At 35.5% G+C, this 15416-nt stretch overlaps 1 protein-coding gene across 1 annotated transcript; it reads left to right on the top strand.

The window, feature by feature from the left end:
* Positions 1 to 3334: 3334 nt before the first annotated feature.
* Positions 3335 to 14681, top strand: LOC133330420 (rab GDP dissociation inhibitor alpha). Its single transcript, XM_061538852.1, has 3 exons — positions 3335 to 3856; positions 13648 to 14123; positions 14192 to 14681. Exons 1-3 carry the CDS (start codon positions 3463 to 3465, stop codon positions 14651 to 14653), a joined length of 1332 nt encoding a protein of 443 aa, XP_061394836.1. The 5' UTR covers positions 3335 to 3462; the 3' UTR covers positions 14654 to 14681.
* The last annotated feature ends 735 nt before the right edge of the window (positions 14682 to 15416 follow it).

The following is a 15416-nucleotide window of genomic DNA, read 5'->3' on the forward strand; positions in this document are numbered from 1 at the left end:
AGATTTTTTTTCGAACAAAAAAAATTTTGACACTGAAAGGGTTAATGGTGTATGCTATGAATCAAGGCACATATATTAGGTAGTCGCATCGGCGAATTACTACACAAAGCAACTTTTTGGTAACATTATATGTCAAAATTTATAAACAAGGCAAATAAAATTCAATTCGCATTGACATTTCAAAATTTAAGCAAATATGATTCAGCCAATCAGAACAAAATGCTTTAATGCGTCAAGAGTTTGTAGCTGCATGATATATTGATTCTAGATCCTTTTCGTATATCGTGTATCATCTCTCAACTATCATCTCTCTGTCCATTATAATTGGTAATCAGATTATAACGACCCGAGTGAAATGCCTGAAAACTATTATCTGAAAACAAATTTTCTGTGTCGGCATCTTTCAATAATTTCCATTGTTGAATTCTGGATATTTTGCATGTAGATTCGGTTCTTGTTTAAGACGGCTTCTATTGGTATAGGTAGTGATTGGTTATATTTACAGACCACAATTATGACCCGAAAACCACGAAATTATGCGCAGAAGGTGGGTCTGGCCACCGAATAAGTACGGATGTTTTCGGGACGATCGGTCAATATTTAGCGGGTCAAATTGACCAAGATTTTGTTTTAAAAATCTCTAATACTTGTTTACTGCCGAATTTCTATTGTTCTCTCGAAGTAAAATTGGAAAAATTCACGAAATTCAAATGTTATTTAAAAAAATATATATTTTTTATTTTTTTATTTAATGCGAATTAAAATTTACAACAATTTGTTTTGACATTTAATGTTACAAATAACTGGGTCCATGCGACTACCTAATACATCTACCTTGCTATGAATAGTATCAATAGTATCATTCGTATTATACTAGTGGATGCAAAAGTAAGTACTGGAGGAAGTAATCGACGAAATTACTACAGAAAATCCGTCAATTGATGTTTTGTCGAACAAGCGGGATGTAACCAGGGCTGCCAGATTTGACGATTTATCGTCATTTTGACGATTTTTTGGTCAAAAATTGAAAAATGACGATTTGACGATTTTTGCCCAAAAAATGACGATTTTTGGTCATTTTAGTAATATTGCAATATTTGGGTTCTTTTTGTTCTGGCAACATCAAAAATGTATAAAGCGAAAGAAAAAGTAAAAAGAATTTGAATATTTGGCATATGTGTGTGTGCATATGTGACTGTTACAAAGCCAACAACAGTTTACTTTTACCCAGATAGATGAAAAACTACCAATCAGCTGTGCCGTTCTCTGGGTAGGCAGCAACAAAACAAATAAAAGTTAACGGTTGTTGGTTTTTGACACGGGCAAATTGAAGAAAATTGGTGAACGGAAACGTTGTTATATTAAATTTAAGTTTCAATTTATACAAAGTTATTACAATTTTAAAAAGATTCGATTTGAAAGCATTTATAAAATTGTATCTATGATAAGTCCCACGTATATTAGTAATGAAAAGAATAATTCATTTTTTTCAAACTACGGTTGTTTGATTTTGATAACATTTGTGAAAATGATGAAACCGATTTATTTCGTTTTTGGAATGCAATATTTGATTTGAAACGTGGTGATGGTTCATATGTTTTTCCTATAACTAAATTTTTACGGAAGGTACTGGTATTACCCCATTCCTCAGCAAATGTTGAGCGTGTTTTCAGCCAAATAAATCTTAATAAAACGAAAAGTCGAAATTCAATGGAGAAATTTATACCAAAGATTATTTAAAAGTTAACAAAAAAAATTGTTATGATACATTAATTAAAACCGACTTGTTGAAAATGATTACCACAAATATTTCTTTTCAAAATGAATGACTTTATTAAAGTCGAAATGACTATTCAAATATTTGTAAAATAAATGAATTTCTTGATTAGCTTTAAAAAACGTGTTTAATAAATTGAATACCTCCTTTATGTTCATTTTAATAAAAAAAATATATTTAAATATATCTAAATGTGAGTATTTAAATTTTTGACGATTTTTGATAAAAAAAATCGTCATTTTGACGATTTTTCCAAAAAAAAATCTGGCAGCCCTGGATGTAACACTTGTGCCAGTTTGATATGTCGAACAAATGTAAACAAAACATACGAAATACCAATAAATTCTATTTATCTTCAAAATGTTCAAATTTACAGAATAAAATTGAAAAATCATGAATGAAAATCTATCAAATATATAACTACATCGCACCTAAACATTGCTTGTAATCGAGCCACATATGAAAATGCTAGAAATCGGGAATTATTTTATGAAAACAGATTTAGTGCTTCAAACTTTCTCAGTAGGCAAATGGATTAAATTAATTACGAAATTTTTCCCAGGTAGCAAATTAATTAAATTGTGTACGGAATTAAATTTAATAAAGAATAATATCAATATCAACATAATTTTTCATATTCAAATTGACTCAAGTATTACGTTGGAATTATATTAGCTGAGTATTACAGTTACCTTGTATAATTGGACCATGGATATTGACAAAAATAGTAAAAATTAGTAGATTATTACAGTACAAGATCATACCAAATTTCTATCAATATTTGGTGTACGTGAACAGACAAGAAATTGAAAATTGTACTATCTAAAGGCACCTCAACTTAACTTCTTGTTGTGAGCATTATCAACGAAAGCCTCGACATTGATCCAGACAATTGTAATGTACCTGATTTTTATAAGCCAACACAAAGAGCCCAGGCTAAACATTATATTTATAAATTCAATTTTTGAGTTATGATCTTTCGTTTTAATTTATGTGTTTTGTTTTGACATATATTTTCTAAACACCATCTGTGATATTTACACATACATACTTTTTTAACCATATGTTCATCTAAAATACTCGCTGTTTGATAAAGATATTAACAGTCTCTTGTTATCTCTTTTTAATTGTTTTGTATTTTTAAGTAATTTATTATCTACAGACACACACGCTCTGTTAAAAAAATGTTAAGGCCGTGAGCAAGCCTTGCTCTTCATTCATTTTGCACGTACGCATATTCGTAGATTAATTTTAAGCATGTAGCATCAATGTATTTAATTATTGGATTAAGTAAGTAAGTAAGTAAATTTATTGAGTCTCTTCTTCTTTTCGATAACATAATTATTGGATTAGAATAAGACAAATATAGTTCTAAATTATCATGTCATCACTTTACATTAACCATGTTATCGAAATAAGAAGAAGACTCAATAAAAAAAATTTACTTACTTACTTAACTTCTTGTACGATACGTATGCAATAACTTGTAGCGATACGTGATGACACTATTGCGAATAATTGTGATGTGAAACGATGTGAATTGAAAAACGAATAGAAAAATTTTATTGAACGTTTACAAAAGCAGCAGTGTTCGGTGAAAGGACGGTGGTCTTTTTCGTTTCAACAAAAAGTAGCTGATTGCAAACGAAATTCTTTTCCGTATTAATTCTTAAACAAAGAACAAAATGAATGAAGAATACGATGCAATTGTTTTGGGAACCGGTCTAAAGGAGTGCATTTTAAGTGGTATGCTTTCCGTGTCTGGCAAGAAGGTATTGCATATCGACCGAAACAAGTACTATGGTGGTGAATCGGCTTCTATAACACCTTTGGAAGAACTTTTCCAACGTTTTAATATCGAGGTCCCCGGTGATAAATATGGGCGCGGCCGCGATTGGAACGTGGACTTAATTCCAAAATTCTTAATGGCTAATGGACAGCTGGTAAAATTGTTAATACATACGGGCGTCACCCGTTACCTCGAATTTAAGTCCATCGAGGGTAGTTACGTCTATAAGGGAGGAAAAATTGCAAAGGTTCCCGTTGATCAAAAGGAAGCTTTGGCATCCGATTTAATGGGTAAGTAGATATTTGATATAATTTATTTTTCTTCGAAATTATTATCGTCAGATTGTAAATATACATTTTGTAATTAGTTGATATGTACAAAGTATGTAAGTTTAGTTCATCTTCTGCCCCCTTCTCACAATTTTTGACACGTATTTTATAGTAGCGTTAACGAACATTGAAAAATTATACATAAAAGCGTAGAGATGACTGTGCGCTAAACCAAGTGTATGTGTGTGAATGTTAACAATTATTGCAATTTTTCTTTCATTTAACATTCGTTCATTGTTCTTTTGTGGCGAGATTCAATCGTTTTCATTGTGCTTTTATTTTTTATCTCTGGGGAATTTGATTTGGAACAATGAAAATTATACGAAATAAATATATTAATTACTAAATCAATGGTAAAACCATTGCTCATTTTACTTGTCAAGTATAGGGTTTTATTATCGCAAATTTGTTCCAGAAACAGATGGAAATGAAATTGTGATTTTACGTATACAAACACCCGAACGAGGACTGAAGTAGCAATGACATTTTTCATTTTATTGCGCACATATACTTTTTGTGTATTTTTTGAATACTGACGACGGGGTTCAGAGAAGGATCAAAATTTGTTTAGCAGATCTTGTTTGTAGACAACTGTTATCTAATTTTAGTTTAACTCACTGCTATTTAAGAGTTTATATTCTTTAAAAGTTTCTAAATTAATAGATATTTTCTTCCCAATGTAAGGTTTATTATTAAAACGAAGTTTATACAGTTTGTCAATTAAATATTTTCGAAATATATATCCTGGAGCTTATTCAAGGGACATAATCTTATTTCAAATGATTAAAAAATTAACATGAAAACATAATTCAAAAATAATGTCCTGTGAATTTGAGGACAATTTTTATTTTTAACCTACCTATTTATGGTAGTTGCATTAATTCTGTGTACAGAAACTTGATGTATGGTGTAGCTAAACTGGTGAAAGCTATCCTCTAGTAATGTACATATTTTCATACGGTGTTCGTATGGATACGTTCGTTTGATTGTGGTGTAATCTGTTTGTTACAGAGAAAACATTGTCTACATACAGGGCAATGGACTAAATTTTAGTTAATTATTGTTACGTTGGGAAACCATGTGTATTATACATATTTTGTAAAGTAATATGGCTGCCCATTCGTTTAGTTTATGTTCATATTTATAACTTTCCCCTAACATTTTCGGAAATTTCCCTTTTCGCCTAACAATGCGAATATTTATTTTATAAAATCTATTTTAAACGATGACGTTTTTTACCACTTTTTTTTAATATTATGTGTCATTTAACTGAATTTTCAACTACATATATAAACTGAACACAATTCGATACATTTGTTTAAAGTATGCTCTTCAGGCTTCGATTTACTAAATCAAGCGACGATAAAACCATTTACAGCTAAACATTTTTAATTTATCTAAATTGAAAACAATTTTTTAGTATGATGATGAGTATGATGATACTTAACACAACATCTTCAATATTTGTCAAACTGGAATTTTTTTTGGAAACATTTTGGAAAATATTTTCACGTTTTGAAAATTTGAAGAGTCCTGAGTCGAACAAGAGCATCTTAGCTGTGTGTTATAAAATGTTACTGGTCGACACACCCATTTACCTACGTTTATTCTGTTGTTAGTGGTATATTGTTTGATTCTTTGCATAGTGATGGAAATTTCCATTATACCAGTCTTATTGAAGGGTAAGATTTTATCTTTATTACGCACAATTTATGCTTCAGACTTAAATCTACCCTTTCAAGTAAAATGTAAAGTTGTTCATGCTTTGCTAATACCGCAGATAAACTAAAAGTTATCAAATGGATAGGCATTTAAGGGAACCCCTCCCATTCTCGATTTTATTTTTTCAAGATTTTCAATGGGCTGGTAAATCAATACCAATGCTTGTTAAGGTTTGTAACTTTGGACATATATATTTGAAGATTTAAAAGAGAAGAAAAATAATTTACAAAAAATTTTGCAATTGTTTTGTTGTTGTTTAATATATTAACCGATTGGCTTTATCCTAGTTCATACGATAGCTATACACTCACAGAGAAATGTGTAAAAAATTGGAATCGATTGGGTTATTAGTTTTTGTGTTATCGTGCCCGTCATTCGCAAAAGAGAACAACGCGTTTAAAGTTTGAAAAGCCCTTTAGCCGTCATTTGATGCTGACTCAATAAATCGGCTATATCTTCAAGAGTTCTTGAGATTTTCACATGCAATTTTGTAGGGATAATCTTGAATTAGTGTAGATTCGAATTAAATATTTTTTTTTGACCCCGAGAATGGGGAGGTCCCCTTAACAAATATATATACAGTGCACCTTACAATCAATATTTGTAATTGTAATTCTAAGAATTGGAAAAAAACTTTTTTGGAAGATCTTTTACGAGTTTCATCTCATTCTAATAACGTATTCTTTCACAAATTTAGCATATTCTTAAAAACAAAAAAAACATATGGGCACTTCATTAGAATCAAAAATAAAAATTTAAATGTTAAATAAAAAACAATTACATTTTTTACAATTCTCCCTTAATACTTTTTGTACAACTTTAAGAGTACTATCAGTGGTAAAAAGAAATTGGGAGCCTCCGGTTTTTAACTTTTGAGATAAAAGCCACAAAAGAGCGGTCATTCATGCGACTTCAAATATACATGTATTTAGACATCATTGCTAAAAATGGGAAAACTCTGCGAATTGTATGAATATTTTGAACTTTAAATATTCTTTACATGAATAAGAGATATCAAGCATTATTATTGCACTTTCAAAATTTGGCATACTACTTATTTGCGAGGGATTTTTGTCGGTCACTCACGTTACATTTTTGATTCTACAGTTTTTGTTTCGGCAGTGTCTACATTTATAGTCATTAAATTAGTATTTATGCTAAGAACAAGAAGAAAAAATGACGAATGTGGTCTTTCTTTATACGTTTTGCCGTTACTTCGCGTATTTAGGCAAAGTTAAAGAAACTAATTCTCTGAAATTTAAGCAAAGTTAAAAAAACTAATTCTCCGAAATTGGTTTACCTTTTGCCGAAAATTCCTATATATATATATATATATTTAAGGAGGGAAATTTTTTTCCTTTTTTCATTTCATTTATATAACAACCTGTTTCTGTAAGGCCCGTACCTAAATTCAATAAATTGAAAACGGCGAAACTTTGCTTTATATTTTTATTCGCTGAAAAACTAGGGATCTTACGCGGATACTGTCCGCGGAGTGAAAGCACTTCTGTATTGTTTGTGGTGCATTTACACACTAATTTATTAATATAAAAAAGGGTTTCTTAAGAACTAATTATTACAATATGACTTAACCTATCTTAGACTAATGTGTAAAAGAGAGAGAGTGCATCTGCCATAACACATGTAGTGGACACACACAATTCTTTATCTCAATGTGGCAAGCACGTTACACATACTTATCAGTCTGTAGTGAAGATTAATCCCCGTAATCTCACCCAAACATACCACATGTGGCAATAGAAAACTCCTATCTTATTAATGTGTACAAACATTTTACCAAAATAATCTCTTATCTCAAGTGGACTGTAGACAAAAATAGATCCCTGTTTAACTAAATGTTCTCTCTTCTACACAAGAGACCCACAGCAACACATTCACTATCTTTATTATTTAAAAACCATGTTCGCTACGTGAACATACGCAATGCGTATTTTGGTAACATTCATTGAAATACATGTATTTAACTTTTGAGGTGAATATGGTATGGTATAATTATTACAAGGTGGGGCACAGCTACCAACTGATTACAATTTTTTCTAAAGGTGGCTTGTTCCATCAAATCAAAATACATATTTTGTGTATGTGTGTGTGTAATTTTTTGAATACTATGTTAAATAAATTAAAATATATTCAAATTTAATTGAAATGGAAATTATGTTTTTAACATGTTCGTCTGGAAGTAATTACTTTGTTATGGATGAAACAAACATTTGATGGTATACCCTACTGGATTTTGGGAAAAATCATAACCTTTCATTAATTTTTCGCGTTTTTAGTTTTGTGTTGAAAAAATGGCAAATAAACACAAACACTTGTTATTTATTTATTTTATATTTATTTTTGGCAGAAGAAGCCACACGTTCATAGTTGTTTTTTTTTGTTATTCACCTCAAGCTACCCTACCTTGTATTATGTTAGGTTAGGGATGTACGGTTGTTGTAACAACCGTCCACTCGGAAACTATGTCAATTGTGATCATCCTTTATGTATAAGTGTACCTATAACGAAAAGAAGAAAAAAAAAGATAGTGGAAGAATAGAGAGAAAAATAGTGAGAAGAAGGGGCGGAAGAGAGATTATTTTAGCCAAGTCAATTTTTTGACAAAGCCTAGAATTTGGTTGGGTTTATTTTGGAGAAGAAGACTAGATTATCAATTTCATAACATCCAAACTGTTTATATCTTCTGCTGATCAGCGATGGACATTTGCAGAGGATGTGCTCAATTGTTTCCAGTTCTTCTTCGTCCTCACATAGACGACAGTAATCCTCTCCACTGGAGTCCCACTTAGGAGTGAGAGATCTAACTTTGCAGTGACCAGTAATAATCCCCACGGATTCTGCAAATGAAATAGCTAATGGGGGGTTTCACAGATCTCTCAATCAGAAGACTGGACGACTGTGACCCCCCTCGAGCAAGCTCGTCGGCTATCTCATTCCCTTCAATGTCGTTATTTCCTGGACCCCAACATAGCCCAACTGTCTGTCGTATATCATTCAGAACGGTCTTACAATCATGAACTGCTTTCGAGTTTATAGTATGCGACTTCACCGCTTTCAGGGCCGCCTGACTATCTACATAAATAGTCACCGGTCCCGTAATGTCGGCATTAAGTGCTTTTACTATCTCGGCCGCTTTCGAGATTGCGAGAATCTGTGCTTGAAAAACGCTACTGTCATTGTTGAGTTTATGAGTTCTGTATACATAATTCCCTACAGTAGACGCCTGCGCCAGTGCCTTCCTCCATCTTGGACCCGTCTGTGAAGATTGACAGACCTGGCAGAGGTAGGGAGCCAATAGTCCAGGATTCCCTACTAGGAAATTTAACTTTGATGTCATTAAAGTCCCTATGGGGGGAATATAATCAGTGATATGACTATCCCCCTAAAGAGGTCATAACCTGGCGTTATGTTATGCCAGCATCCTAGCATGACCATAGTTCAGCGATTTCAAGGCATCTGTTTCCCGGAGCCTCAGGGCACACCTGGCCTCCTGGAAATTAATCAGAATATCCAATGGTTGGAGATTCAAGATTGCATTCAAGGCTGCCTGTGGATACAGCTCTGCACTCATGCCTTTGGGGTAGGCATGCTGGGATTTACTAAGTTTACTACGGTCAATGGTATTTCTAATTTCTGGGTCTATAACCTTTCTAAAGTTTTTAGTAGAAAGGAAGAAAGGCTAATCGGTCTATAGTCTTTAGGTAGCGTATGACTCGGCTTCCCGGCTTTCGGGATGACGGTCACGGTAACCTCTTTCCATAGACTTGGTATGTACGACAGAAGTAAACAAGCTCTAAAAATGTCCTGCAGAAATGATATTGTACGTTCATCTGCGTGTTGCAGCATGGCCGGTATTATACCATCTGGACCAGGAGATTTATAGGGTTGAAAACTGTTTATCGCCCATATCAGTTTTGGGTATCGTATAGTATCTTCTATCATCTTCTCCTCTGCCTTCGTCCGAATTGTAGGCTGATGCACACACTGCGCATCTTCCCTATAGTCCTTGCAACCAGGAAAGTGGGTTGATGATAGAAGATCAAGAGTCTCACTACCAGAGTTTGTCCACGTACCATCACTTCGCTTAATACATCCTATGGATTTTGGATCCTTAGATAGTACTCTGCGGAATCTGGCCGCTTCGTTGACTCCTTCGATCGACTCACCATAGCAGACCCAAGACTCACGTTTAGCTTTCTTGATTTCGCCCTTGTACCTATTGAATTGTCTTTTATAAACATCCGAATCTGTACTGAGCTTTGTCTTACTAGCTCTATTATAAGCTTTCCTTGCAGCCTTCCGCAAGGTTGCAAGGTCTTGTGACCACCATTCCGGCTGAGATTTCTTCCCAGGGTATGTTAGGGAACAGGAAGCCTCATAGCTCTTCAGAAGAGTGGCCGTGATATTTTTCACAGCTAATTCAATATCCTCAGTCGTTTTGAGATCATTACGTTCCCGGATAGAGACTGCTGTTTTAGCTTTGAATTTGTCCCAGTTCGTCTTCCGAGGATTCCTATATATAAGATCCGAAAAGGAGCATTTCTCAGACACCTCCCAGTTTATGACCCCAGAGTCGTCCATATTTGTGAGGGTTATGTAGATGACTTCACCTCTTACCCTATTTACAAAAGTTGGTGTATTGCCTCTATTACAAATTCTAAGATTATAGCTAAGTATAAACTCGAAAATGGACTCACCTCTTGTATTTGTGTTGCTGCTTCCCCAATGGAAGTGATGTGCGTTGGCGTCACATCCGATGATGATATCACCAACTCTGCCCATCTCCTCCAATAGGCGGCATACAACAGTACCGGGTGGGTCAGGAGCCTCATAGGGAAGATAGACGGCAGAGACTATCAGTGGCTTCGAGGTACCTCTGTCTAGTCTTGCTGTCGTCATATCTCCATTGCTGGAATTAGAAAGAAGCATTAAATTTAGCTCTTTTTTAGCAAGAATACACGTTTTCACCTTCTCTCCATTGGAGGTAGACAAAAGCGTGTATTTTATGTCGCTCAGTCCAGTCACCTTGCCTTTGTATAGATAAGGCTCCTGAATGAGCGCCACGTCGATGTTTGAGGAAGAGAGGGTGAGTAGCAGTTCAGCAGCTGCTGCTCTACTGTGATGCAGATTGATCTGATTGTCTTCTTAAGGAAATCTGAAGCGACAGTCAAAAACCTTTACCCCTTTGTAAGAGGAGGTCAGGCCAAACCGCAGGATCTCTCGATCAACCTCGTCGGATAGGAAGAGGTCCTTCAGATAACTGTCGACCAGCTCCCATCTATCCTCACTGATGAACCCGTCGGGGTCAGCTCGGTCGATGATCGCTACCCCAGATCTTCCGGAACCTCTTTCGAATCAGCATTGTCGCTTTGCGCAGTTGTAGGTGTCTGGGCTACCTGTTTCGAGGCAGCGTGTTTGGCGTTCACCCCACAATCGCTGCTCTTGGCAGGTTTCTCCTTCGACGCTACCACCGACGCAAACGAAGAAGAGCTCTGTACGGCCGACGACTGCGTGGGCCTCTTCGCAGCAGGTTGTTGCTCCTCCGAGAACCTCACAGCCGTGAGCTGTGGCCGAGATTTGGCACCCGGGGTAGCAACTACTGCAGAGGTATGCCGACTGCCCAATTGTCACCGCCTTGGCTGTCAGCTTTGGCAATTCGGCAGAAGGTGGATTGACAGAGGGCGGTTGTGTCTTATCGGTCTTCTTGGAGGCCTTTTTACGGGCTCTCCTTCGGGCCGACTTTGACAGTCCCCTGCCTTCTGTCTTTGTGGATTCTGATGTCTGGGACGTCTCAGTACTCAGTGTACCCTTTGGGGGTACTGAGGGCTTATCCGTCTCAGGCATCAGCTTCCTGGATGTACCAGGGCCATCAACAGGTTTCTCCTTCTTAGAAGGGACTACCGCTGTGGTCCTAGTACTGGGTCGGGGATCCTATCAATCAAGAAGTTCCTCTCAATATCATCAGGATAGTTCCTAGAGAACTTCCTAATGAATTTGAGGTTCCTCTTGATTAACAGGAACCTCTTCCCCGTGATGAAGTCGCTGTCCCGTCCGATGTATCGTTTACAGTAATTTACTGCTCTCCGATACATTTTCTTGGCAGCGATCTCCTAGCAGATAATGGTACTGATGAGTCATCCATCTTTACGATGGGAGTCTCATCGGTGTCAGCATCTGTTTCGAAAGCCAACTGCCTGAGTAGTCTCGCGACGTCACTGCAGGTCGTGGATATTGAGTCGAGATCCTCAACCTCGCCAGGGTTTACTTCCCTAGTCAGCAACTGGGAGGACACTCCTTGCTTCAGAGGAGACACCATAGTTGCTACTGTGTTTATCACCGTAGTTTCCATGTTGTCATCATCATGGTATTAAAAGACGTCTCCATAGAAAGTGCTGTGTGTGAGGCTTTGAGGTCGACCATGGCATAGCCTCTTACCATTGTAAGGACTTGGCAATTAAGCCTGAAAAACTTGTTGAGGCGCCCAGGTATCGACAAGGCTCCGTTCTAATACCGTCGGTACCCTGACTGCAAACCGTGGAACACTGATAGGCACGAGGTCGCATGACACCCCAGCGTTAGGGGAGACACTTTAAGAAGGTAGTGTCCCAGACCTTTAAAATGGATATAAGAGAGGGGGCGCATTTCTCGCCTCGTCGGCTCAGGGATCATAGGCACTCGGTCATTTCCTCCGAGACTTTCCCCCTGAGCCCGCTGATTGTCCGCGACTGTTTATTGGTTATTCACAGTTACCCAACGAATGGCGTTGGACCACTATCCGCAACCTGTGGACGCGTCCGTTAGCATTCAGCTCTGCCCCCCGTAGGCGGTATCATAGATGTAGGTGCAGTGTTGTACTTTTGAAGGAATTAGCCTTTTGAGTGACCTGATATTTGGGCCATGAATATACCTTGTATTTTTAGTAAGCAAGGCACTGAATTTAGGTACGGGCCGAAATATTTTCAAATTTTATTTTAAATTGGTAAATACCCGAGTATTTACCTAAATCTTGGGTAAAAGCTATATAACTGCTGAACCACTTTGCGTAGTCTGCCAAAATTTGGCTCAAATGGTTTTTATATAATTTTTTTATATAATTTTTTTTTAACCAACTATTGGTTAAAAAAAAAATATATATAAAAACCATTTGAGCCAAATTTTGGCAGACTACGCAGTTTAACGCGTTAAACTCAATTATACTCAATCAGCGAAGATCTTTGCTTTGCGACTTTCCAAAAAATAATATTCCCAGTTCCGTCATTTTGCTATTTATTGAGCGAAGTATATAATCCACGTTCATACCAATAATTGCGATGAAATTTTGAGATGTTCCAGTTCATACTTGCCGTCGAAAAGAAGAACTTTTATATGGGCATTTCCGGGAAAAGGTCAACTAAAGTCGAAGATTTTGTTCTTTAATTGTACAAACATACATTAATAATATTCAAGATAGACATTGAGTAACTATTATAGTCAGGTCCCTTTTAATTTATTAGCGAACAATTTGGCATTATTCCAGAAAATGGCATTGACACTAGAATTACTTACAACAAATGCTTATTGTTACATTATTATACAATGGAAAATGACAAAACCGAGAACGGATTTTCCGATTTAGCATATGAGACTAACTGTAAAATAATATATTGTTCGATATTTCGATGTTCTTGATGTGAACAACAAAAAACCCCACCTTGTAACAATTACACCATGCTACCTTCTTTCACTATTTTATGTTAAACAAATGTTCTGTTCCAGATCATGCAAGAATGCAAATTTTTAACTGCGGCATTTTTTCTCCTTCATGATATCGAAAAAAGTAATTAGTAGATTCTCGCGGAATTTCAATTATTCAAAGCGGATAAACTCCATTAAAAGTAATTTTGTAAAAAAATAATTTATAAAGAAACAAGTAGTTAACAACAAAATATTTTTTATGAAAACCCCTTCACCTTTTAATTTCTGTATTAAAATTATTTGTACTGATGCCCTTTTATTTTTTTGCTTTACAGGAATGTTTGAAAAACGACGTTTTCGAAACTTCTTAATTTATGTCCAAGATTTTAAAGAAGATGATCCAAAGACCTGGAAGGACTTTGATCCTGTCAAATCGAATATGCAAGCCCTATACGACAAATTCGGATTGGACAAGAACACACAAGATTTTACTGGACATGCGTTGGCGTTATTCCGGGATGATGAATACTTGAACGAGCCAGCCGTTAAAACCATTCAGCGTATTAAATTGTATTCAGATTCTTTGGCTAGATATGGAAAATCACCATATCTCTACCCCATGTATGGTTTGGGCGAATTGCCACAAGGCTTTGCTCGTCTGTCGGCCATTTATGGCGGAACATACATGTTGGACAAGCCTATTGATGAAATTGTCTTGGGTGAGGGTGGCAAGGTCGTTGGAGTTCGTTCCGGTGACGAAGTTGCTAAATGCAAACAGGTCTATTGCGACCCAAGCTATGTTCCAGATAAAGTATTTAATAGCATATCATGTTTATATTTAGTTAGAACTAATGTTTTGTATTTTGTAATGTGTTACAGGTACGAAAGAAGGGCCAAGTTATACGCTGCATTTGTTTGTTGGACCATCCAATTGGTAATACTAAAGATGCTTTGTCCACACAAATTATCATTCCACAAAAACAAGTCGGTCGCAAATCAGATATTTATGTTTCGTTGGTTAGCCATGCCCATCAAGTTGCTGCCAAAGGCTGGTTTGTCGGTATGGTATCTACAACTGTAGAAACCGATCAACCAGAAAATGAAATTAAGCCAGGATTGGACCTATTAGAACCTATTGCACAAAAGTTCATTTCGATCTCCGACTATTTTGAACCCATTGACAATGGTAACGATTCTCAAATTTTTATTTCGGAATCTTACGATGCTACTACACACTTTGAAACAACTTGCCTCGATGTTTTGGATATTTTTAAGCGAGGTACAGGCGAAGATTTCGATTTCTCCAAGATTAAGCACGAATTGGGCGATGAGGATCAGTAAATTTCTAGATACATTCTATTACAACACATCAAAACCATTTGGCAGTTTACTGGGGGAATCAAAATGGCTACACACATATATAACTGAAATCCAAAATATAATAACATAACAATGTAACGAGAAAACAAAATGCATATTATTATAAATTACAAAAACATAACTTGTGCTTTGAAAGGAAACATCAATAAAAGTGAACTCGGCAAAAAAGCTTAAATAAATATCGAAAGACACAAAACAACACTAAAATGTAATTTTTCGTACATCGCCCATAACGATTTTATAGAAACTCTGTCCCCTGCTTTATTGAAATACACAAAAGGATTCTTAAACAAAGTCTTTTAAAAAAAATATACATATATCTCATTGTATGAAATGGTTGATAAATGAAACCAATCGAACACATGATTAGAAAATAAATACAATTTATATTACTCAACTATATTCTGCTTTTTTCATCTTCAATATCACAAAAAAAAATCGGATTAGGTAAACGTTAGTTTAATTTATGCAGTTAAAATATCTTGAAGTCTATGAAAATGGCTCGGGGAGGTAATTTTGTAGATTTATTGTTTTTAGGGGACTATAACAAATTAAGTAGTATCTTCTGAAATGACCGTTTTGGTTAGATAAATGTGTTTATACTTTATATATATATATTATTACCCTAATAAATTTCCATAATTCCAATGAATTGAAAAAAAAAAAACATATTTTAAAAGTGGAAGTCCATTTTAGGTTCAGATACACATCTTGGTATTCTAGA

This window comes from Musca vetustissima, unplaced genomic scaffold (genome assembly GCF_032173495.1).
Source record: "Musca vetustissima isolate MV318-11 ecotype Yass unplaced genomic scaffold, APGP_CSIRO_Mvet_v1 utg56110, whole genome shotgun sequence".
Taxonomy (NCBI): Eukaryota; Metazoa; Arthropoda; class Insecta; order Diptera; family Muscidae; genus Musca; species Musca vetustissima.

Excerpts from the sequence above, each read along its gene's own strand:
- LOC133330420 (XM_061538852.1), top strand. The coding sequence starts at position 3,463 with ATGAATGAAGAATACGATGCAATTGTTTTGGGAACCGGTCTAAAGGAG. Across the intron at positions 3,857-13,647 it reads TTTGGCATCCGATTTAATGG|GAATGTTTGAAAAACGACGT; the intron begins GTAAGTAGATAT and ends TTTGCTTTACAG. Across the intron at positions 14,124-14,191 it reads CAAGCTATGTTCCAGATAAA|GTACGAAAGAAGGGCCAAGT; the intron begins GTATTTAATAGC and ends AATGTGTTACAG.